The sequence below is a fragment of the Palaemon carinicauda genome, chromosome 6, assembly GCF_036898095.1.
Source record: "Palaemon carinicauda isolate YSFRI2023 chromosome 6, ASM3689809v2, whole genome shotgun sequence".
NCBI lineage: Eukaryota > Metazoa > Arthropoda > Malacostraca > Decapoda > Palaemonidae > Palaemon > Palaemon carinicauda.
In genome coordinates, this window is record NC_090730.1 from 114,048,125 (window position 1) to 114,057,683 (window position 9,559).

Below are 9,559 nucleotides of genomic sequence, written 5' to 3' on the forward strand. Positions count from 1 at the left end.
TACTGCATTCCTCTATGAGAAATATACCGAGAAGGAAAATACACGGCAGCGCCCCACTTCGAAATGAGACTGGAAAAGAGTCCCTGTACACTGGATTCACGAACCCACCCTTTCCTAAGACAGCATCTAAGATGAATGATAGCGCCAAAGACTATTTAGGGAAGAGAGATCCCGTCCTCACCTGGTTATTGAGAAACAAATTCGAGTATGAAATGCGAAATTGATGAGGACAATTAAATAACAAAGCATAACAAAGAGAAATATTTGGGGAATTGATTTTGCTTTGCCATAGAAATAGCCAGCTTTCCGCGAATGCAGATATAATTATATAATTCTAAACTTTCCTTGTATTACGTTAATTATTTCCTTTGATTTTAAAATTTCTAGGCACTACAGGCTTTCAAGTATTCTAATCAATGCTGATGATTTAATGAACAACCATTTTTTCCTTGTAATTTTAAATTGAATATTTATAAGAACTTCAATATTTTATTCAACAGAGAGAGAGAGAGAGAGAGAGAGAGAGAGAGAGAGAGAGAGAGAGAGAGAGAGAGAGAGAGAGAGAGAGAGAGAGAGAGAGAAGTTAAAGATTTTTGTAGGTATTAGGTAATTATTCATTTAAATTTTTTAAGCCCCATTTCTAAGAAAAGTTTTACACGAGGATGAAACTATTCGATTTTCCGAATCACAAAATCCAGAAAATCAAAGTTAATTCAGAATTTGAACTTTTAAGTGAATTGTTGGTAAAATATTCTATTTTTTACTTTATTATTTCTGATGTTGACGTCAAGTATGACTTACATTTTACAATGAGAACCAATGTAAACCTCATGCATAATATTATTCCATTAACAATAGGCACGTTGGTGATCTTGGCAACATTGAGGTGGATGAAAACGGAGAGCTCCATGGGTATGTCATAGATGATGATAAAGTTGCCTTCAATGGGGCTAACAGCATTATTGGAAAGGCACTTGTGGTAAGTTATAAACGAGTTCTTTATTATCTAGGTTAAATTTGGAATTCAAAAATTCTCAATTGTGTTAGATTTTTATCATTTGCTTATTGCTTGATAAGGAACACTCCCATTAATGTAAGTTTTTCTAAAAATAGGCGATACCATGATCTATTGCATTCTTTTACTGCAACATCATATATTATGATTTCATTACCGATAATAGTGTTTTGATCAGAGCAGAGGAAGAGTTAATATAAATTCAGCTTCCAAACAACTAACTTTATTCCAGATGAAAAGGCAGGTATTTATAGGTCTCCCGGGAGCCAGGGTTCAAATAATGTTGAAAAATGCTTGTTTTTGTCGAACAAGGTTGACAATGGCATAACAAATGGTTTAAATTACCTTGTTACATTAAACGACTTTTTTTTTTTACATGGAGTCCATTGATGGTTGTACTATTGAAAGAAACGTAGATTGAGCATCCTTCTTTCTTTGCATGTGCGTTGCTTGCTGCCGTGCATTACATGGCCCCGCCCCTGAAGCATACAGGCATTTGAAAGAGAGTCGTACTGTTAGCAGGTTGCCTTGCAGGGGATACGCAAGTTTAAATCAGCCAGTGGTGAGGAGGAAAGTTTTCTGAGTACGACGGATAACAAGGAATTGACCCGTACATGAAGCGTTAGTGTTGGCTTGCAAGTGTTAATGCACAGGAATGCATGTGTTATGATGTTTTGGTCTTTCAGTATGTGCTGCTTTGATGGGGACTTGTAAGTCTGAAAGCAAGCGGTAAATATTCCCACATGATGTAAGGACTGGAGATCCTCGGAGGAGGTGGTGGGCGGAAAGAAATCTGCAGGGACAAGCAACAGGTCGCCATATACCATTTCAGCTCCTGAGACTACCATGGTGTCCCTGGGAGAGAGCCTCAGCTCAAGAGAGGACCCGGGGAAGTTATGGAAACCAACTAGAGTCGTTGCAGTGAGATATCAAAGCTGCTTTGAGGGTACGATTGAAATGTTCCACCATTCCGTTGGCTGCAGGGTCGTAACCGGTCTGATGTAGGGTGATGCCAAGATGATGCCTTAAATATGTCCACAATTGAGAGGTGAAAGTGGCACCAATGTTCGAAGCAATATGCTCTGTGATGCTGAATCCTGTTATCTACCCAGAAAGTAAGGCAGCCTAACATGAAGTGGATGCCGCATGGGAATGGCTTCAGGCCAGTGAGTGGAGTGATCAATAACTGTGGAAAGGTAACGGTGTCCTAGTAATGTGGGTAGGAGGCCAACCACGTCAACATGAATGTGGATAAAACAACGTTAAGGTTGATGAAAAGTGTCCTTACGTGAAACCGTGAGTCGGTGCACTTTTGAAGTTTGACATGAAATCAAGGCACGTACCCAATTCTTAGTATCTTTAGTAATATTTATCTGGTGTGAGAAGCCATGGATCAATTAAAACACCATGGGTGTAGGCTACCAGTACTGACGTCACAGAGGAGTAAACAAAGTACATTGGCAGCTAAGTAAATCTCATAAATGTCGGAGTAATCGAGAGTGATGTTTTCCCAATGGAGAGATGTGCAGGATGTGCTGTAGGTTTGGTACTCAAAGTACTTTCTGTCAAGGCCCTGTAATCTATTCCCAGGTGTACTGCGGCCAGCGTGTTTCTTGAAAGGACGTCGGCCAAGGAATTCAATTTACCAGGAATGTGTTGAATGGTACAAATATATTCAGAAATGGCAAAGAGATGTTAGCACTGACTGGTAGACCAGGTATAGGCTGTCGAGTAAAGGCATGCACAAGGGCCATGTGGTCCGTGCAAATGATGAAGGATGTGCCTCTTAAGAAATGATGGAAGGTATGGATAGCCAAATACAATGCCAGTCATAGACATATTAAAGGAAGGACTTCCTACTACACTCAATTTGGAACTTGGGAGCTAAATTTACCGTGTGTGTATCTCTAAAATTGGTCCTAGACGCCCAAGAAAACTGATCTTAGTATCAAAAGGGGGTTTTGAGGACGGTGGATTCAATGATGTTAACATAAATGCATTAAAAGGTAATTTTAAAGGTCAATAGGTCAAATTTTAAGGTCAAAAAGCGTTATTTGCCTGAAAATAGCATAAAATGCCCTCAAAGTGGGCTAAGAGTGATTTAGGCATCTAATTGGTGGTTGAGGAACTGATAAGTTCAATAGCTTCATTACCAATGACAGTAAATGTCATGTTTTAGGTCAAAAGGAAAAATTTTTAATGTCAAGAAGCACAAATTTGCTGAAAATTAGAATAAGTATCGTCTGTTAGTGGGCAAGAATAGCGATTTCGGTGGGGGTAATCTTCATATTAACACTGTGGACATCAAGACAAGAGCAAAGACTAAGAATCTCCGCTCATTGCTTCAATATGAATTAATGTCATCAACCCCATCACAAGTTATATTTTGTGCAAACAACATTTCCATTGACAATAATCAATATGATTTTACCAGTACTGACACTGTGGAACTAATGAACTTCGATGAGATATCAAAACAAAATAATTTTCTTAGCTGGGTTCTTTGAACACAAATTCCATTGGACTGACTTCTGTAGTAACAGAGAAAGCAGCTAAAGACCTCACTGATTCTGATTTTGTTACTAACTTAAACAGAGGTGGATTGACAGTACCAAACATTTCCACTGTGAACTTTGTACACGCTGTTCATCAAATATTTATTAACTGTATCCTTTGCTCCTGCCATGTTCACCTTAGCCAAAAATAATTTAGGGAACATGTGGAACAATATCTAATATTTTCTTAAGGGCATTTGTACTTGAAAAAAGTGACAATGAGAAGCAACATGCTTATTAAAGGAGATGAGAAAAGTTGTCGATTTAAGTACTTCTTGTTATTCTCATAATCCTTTAGATAAGTTTTTGCATATAAGTTGATAAGATATTTATGGTGATAGTAATGTTCATTTCATCGATCCTTTCTATTTTATCTATAAGTTATGTATCCCATAAATAGACACCGAAATCACTCTTCTAGCCCTAATACAGTTAATATTTACTCGAATTTTCAGAAAATTTATGTTACTTGACCTTTATAAGTTCAACTTTTGACCTTACATATGAACTTTACAGTAATTGGTGATGAAGCCATTAAGCTTATTAGATCCTAAACCCCTAAATAGATAGCTCAGACTGAGACCATTTTAGGCTATTTTTTATGCTAAGTTATGATATTTGACCTTGATATTTGACCAGTTGACCTTCAAAATAACCCTATAGTACATTTAAATTTGCATCATTACATCCATTTTCCTCATAGACTCCCATTTTGACACTGGAATAAGTTTTCTAGGCTGCTTAGGACCAATTTTAGAGAAGCACTAAAGTTAATACTAGCATCCAAGTTCCAAACCCCGAGCATGGCAGTGAACAGTCCTTCCATTGAAGATGTTTATGCTACCAGTACTTTTCTGTCGAAGTTTTCTACTGAAAAAGGCCAATAGCTAGGGCGATCCGTTGATCATTTGTTAGAGTAACCCCTGACATTGACGTCACTGACAGCGATGAAGAGTAAGAAGGGTGCAGTTACCATGGGAAAGATGAGAGCAGTAGCAGTTGATAAGGCTTTCTTTGCATTGAAGAATGTCGCACCACTTCAGAATCTTTTGCTTGCCCTTGGGGGATGACAGTGGTGGCGATGAAGAACCGGTAATAGTAGTTTACCATACCCAAGAACATACTAAGCCTACTTTACGATAAATATCATAAACCACCATCTTTACTTACTTTACTTTGATGGCTGCTTTTCCGGTCCCATACAGCAGGGGAACCCCACTCTCTACAGGACCTCCACTGTCATTTTACCTTGTTCGTTCAGAGTATTTAACATTTCATATCGCGTATTGTTCATTTACCGTTAAATCGTCACTGTTGTTTGACTGTTGAAATAAGAAAGTCTTCAGTTTCCTCTTGAATGCCTTAATGTCTTCAATCATTCGAATGTTTCGTTGGAGCTTATCATATAGTCTAGGGGCCGCACATTTAAAGGTGTTTGGATTAGAATAATTCGTAAAGATGAACTAAGCTGAATTATCTTTTCAAGAAAATGTGTTTAAACTAGAAATTTATTCCCTGCAGGTCCATGCTGGTGTTGATGATCTCGGCCAAGGGGGAGATGCTGGCAGTCTTTCAACAGGAAATGCAGGTGGAAGACTGGCTTGTTGTACTATCCACATGGGTCCAAGTGGTCGGCTAGAAGACTTCGTCACATTCAGGATCAAAGGATAATCAATAAGAAGTCACTGCTAAAGCAACAAATTTTCAAAAAAGAAGGTTTACAAATACTTTGAAAATCAAGTATTGTATGCCCTTGAGAGGCTATTTGTTTCAGGCGTCCAGTTGCCCATTTTATACCAGCCTTAAAATGGTTTTGAAATATGAGACATTTATACAAAAAGATGTTCTAGAGATTGTTTGTAATTCTTCATCTAACTATAAATTTCAAAGATTATGGACGAACATATAATCTTCAATATCGATGGACGCTTTAGTAGTGAAACCAATACCTTCTGTTTTTTTTTTTTTTATGGATTAACGAAAATAAAAACTCAGTACTCTTGTACATAAAGAAGTCAATATTATTCATTAGAAATGTTGAACTGAAATATAAATTTTGTTACATAAGCAATGTAATAGTCTTTGCATGTTTGTAAACTTTAAAACCGAAACAAACTATTAGTTATATGAAAAACAAAACTTTCGAATTTATTGGCCTTGTTGTTTTGTTTTAGATGCTTTTGTTCAATTTATATGTTACATGGAGAGTTATGTGCTTCTTTATATAAATGAGTTTCAAAATATTTCTTGTTTTTTAATATCATTGCAAAATTCCTACCCATTCATACTAAACATACAATAATATAATAATACTCTTATACTCGATTGCTTTTGGAGTAATTTGCCAAATATTTGTGTATCAAGAAGGCAAATGAGTGGATATTCACTCCAAAGGAAATAAGTCTTAAAAACCTCCTGAAGATTAATGTCCCACAAGACCTGAAGGGTGGGAGGCAAAAGGTACCAAGATTTACAAGAGGTGACCATGAATAGAGAATTATGGAGGACAACTAATCCACGAAAGGACCTCATGCTTTAGGCCAGAACACTATAGTATAATAGGAGCAGGACCCACTGGGTAGTAATATAGCTCACCTTAACAGCATAGGAAGCAACTAAGTTTCAACTGGCTTGCTAGAACAAGCTGTGAGTGGAGTCAAATGTGGCATTTTAATTAACAGAGTTAACACATGAAGTGGTACGAAGTGGAGAAGCACAACCACTTCCGACGGTGCCAATGTGAACACTTGTTTTATTCATGAGTTTCCATCCGCTTTTATTCCCCTGTCAGCAAATAGATTTTGCTTCGTTCTGTCTGCAAATCTAAGTTAACAGCGCATGGAAGTTAAATGTATGGTAACCCTATCTCTTGATGCCCTAAGCACGTGCTTAATTGTCAATCCAGCCTGTCACTATCTTTGATTTCATATCCCAGGATTCTCTGACACCATCTACTTTACTCTCGCCTTCGGTCACATTCGTCTGGGTCAGCGGAAATACTACTGATTCAGTTTTGTTGTTCCTTGTGTGTCATTTTATGTATTTCTGTATAATATTCATTTGTTTGTTTGTACATTTATTACCTCGGCCAACGAAGTTGGAAGGTTATGTTTGTGTGTATTTGTGTGTGGATTTATTTGCGAATAGCTTCCTGATCATAATTTTAATCGTAGAATAATGAAACTTGCAGTGATTAACTCATGTAAAAAGCTGGAAATGATTAAATTTTGGAAGGCCGAGGTCAAAGGTCAAGCAAAATGTCCAATTCACGTAATCAGCCATAAGTATGGACATCGTTGTCACAGAGACTTCAAACTTGATTCATATTTGAGTGTATTAAAATCCACGCCAATTAATACATATTAAAGTCAAAGGTCAAGGTCAAGCAAAAGGTCGAGAAATAAACGTTTCATTATATGTATCAATATTCAAAACAGTTATCCGTTTAATACACTTCTTAGCATCATTCAACTATCTCTTGTTTGGCCCTTATCCTGAAAATGGTGTTGTAAGTATTGGGTTATATACTTAATTTTTTAGTTGGTTTTTATGTGTGTGTGTATGTGTGTGTGTGTGTGTGCGTTCGTGCGTGCGTGCCTGTATCAGTGGCATCAATGTGTTTCCTATAGAAATTCTCATATTTTCTCAGATTCTCTAGGTGTAAGCCTGTGGTTATATAAACTTCTTTCTTTAAATCTATTTTGTTACTACAACAATATCTCGACAGAAATATGTCTTTAGCAAATGATTACTGATTAACATAGATATATATACATGTATATATATATATATATATATATATATATATATATATATATATATATATAGATATATATATATATACAGTATATATATAGATATATATATATATATATATATATATATATATATATATGATAAATTTTGCACATTTGGACGTGTTTTTCATATACAAATAAGCCATATATTTTTGATACACTAATGTCTAGATTCTCTTAACGACCTCGGGATCAGAGCCCCAGACGAAATCACGCAAAGACAATAGCTTCCGACCGGTCGGGAACCAAACCCTGGTCCAGGAAACTTGTATGAACAGTGACTTACCACTTGGCCAAGTGGTAAGTCCCTGTTCATACAAGTTTCCTGGACCAGGGTTCGATTCCCGGCCGGTCGGAAGCTATTGTCTATGATTTCGCCTGGGGCTCTGATCATTTTGCCTTGAATTGGATTTTATGTGGATAGAATTTCATGTAAAGAGTGACATGCTTTAACTAAAGATTTTTATTTTGAAGCTAAACACCAATTGCATCTATTGATATTAGCAACATTATTATTTCGAATAGGTCAATGAAGGTAATATTCCGAATGATATCAAATATTCATTTTCTCTCTCTCTCTCTCTCTCTCTCTCTCTCTCTCTCTCTCTCTCTCTCACACACACACACACTATTTCCCGTTTATCATCATCATTCTTCCAGACCTCTCTCCATTCCTTCTCTCCCCTTCGGTCACATTCACAAAAAAAAAAAAAAAAAAAAAAAAAAAAAAACATTTTATATTAGTTGTTGATTTGACTTTGTCCTCAAATTATTGTTCGAGCAATTTTTACTCATTATATGTAACGCTTTGGTTTAAATTAATAATAATAAAAATAATAATAATAATAATAATAATAATAACAATAAGTGTGATGGAGTTTGTTTGTGTTTTGTTTGCGAAAAAAAAAGTTTTGTCTCGTCTTCAACAATAGTTTTCCTTGCACGGAACACTGAACGCATCAATAGATCTATGCAGTGCCTCAAGCTTTCCCACTTTTTATCCTTCTACATTTCTAATCGCACTACCTTTCTTCTTTTATTTTATTGCCATCTCTCTCTCTCTCTCTCTCTCTCTCTCTCTCTCTCTCTCTCTCTCTCTCTCTCTCTCTCTCTCTCAGCGTCGTATCGCAATTGTAGTCTTTGCCAAAGTTGCATCTTAGAGCCAATTTCAATCTTCTATTCCTCCACTTGGGATCTGTAGTTCAGTTTGTCTGAATGTTGTTGTATTGCAATTGCAGGGGTTTCCCCCTATTGCGCGTGAGCGCTGATTGGACTCCTAGGTCCTAGTGTTTTGTGGCCCTTTAGTTTAAATTCATAGATGCCTTTCGATCCTGTCGGCTTCTCACCTTTGTTCTGTGAAACTTAACTGAAGACACGGCTTACTTCATCTGTGAATTTCGTTTGGTAAGTCTGCGAGTGGAGAGAGAGAGAGAGAGAGAGAGAGAGAGAGAGAGAGAGAGAGAGAGAGAGAGAGAGAGAGAGAGATGGGTTTAGGTTTCCCTTTACCCATTATTTTAGGGTTTTTACAGAGGTATTTATGTTATTGTGTATCGGCCTTTAATTTCATTTGTGAATAAGATTTGATAAGATGTCATTCAACACACATTCACGTATATATATATATATATATATATATATATATATATATATATATATATATATATATATATATATATGTATTCATTATTGATATCAGGGTATATATCAGAATAATACTTTGGGTAACTGTATAGCAATCTGGTATAATTTATATATTTTCTAGTAGTTATTCAAATGTTTTTGATTAGCTATTCAGTCTTTGTATACGGTATATATATATATATATATATATATATATATATATATATATATATATATATATATATATATATATATATATATTTATATACACACTGTACAGTATATATATATATATATATATATATATATATATATATATATATATATATATAATATATGTGCATATATATATATATATATATATATATATATATATATATATATATATATATATATGTATATATATACATCCATTTTTTAGGGAAGATCCCTTAACGTTGTGAAATAGTTTGTGTATCGCCATGACTAGCAAAACTGTGCTATAAAACATATTGATTTTGTTACATCTTTTGAATTCGTTGGCTCAAAAATACTGAAGTTATTACATACATTGATTACAGCCCGTGACTGAC

General features: G+C 35.6%; 1 protein-coding gene across 2 annotated transcripts in view; it reads left to right on the forward strand.

The window, feature by feature from the left end:
- LOC137642616 (uncharacterized) overlaps positions 1-5,813 on the forward strand; it is a 45,125-nt gene extending 39,312 nt beyond the window's left edge. For both annotated transcript variants that reach the window (XM_068375326.1, XM_068375325.1), the window contains 2 exons: positions 859-979; positions 5,092-5,813. In XM_068375326.1, the coding sequence (XP_068231427.1) occupies positions 859-979; positions 5,092-5,241 (271 nt within the window). In that variant the 3' untranslated portion in view covers positions 5,242-5,813. The remainder of the gene's footprint in view (positions 1-858; positions 980-5,091) is intronic.
- The last annotated feature ends 3,746 nt before the right edge of the window (positions 5,814-9,559 follow it).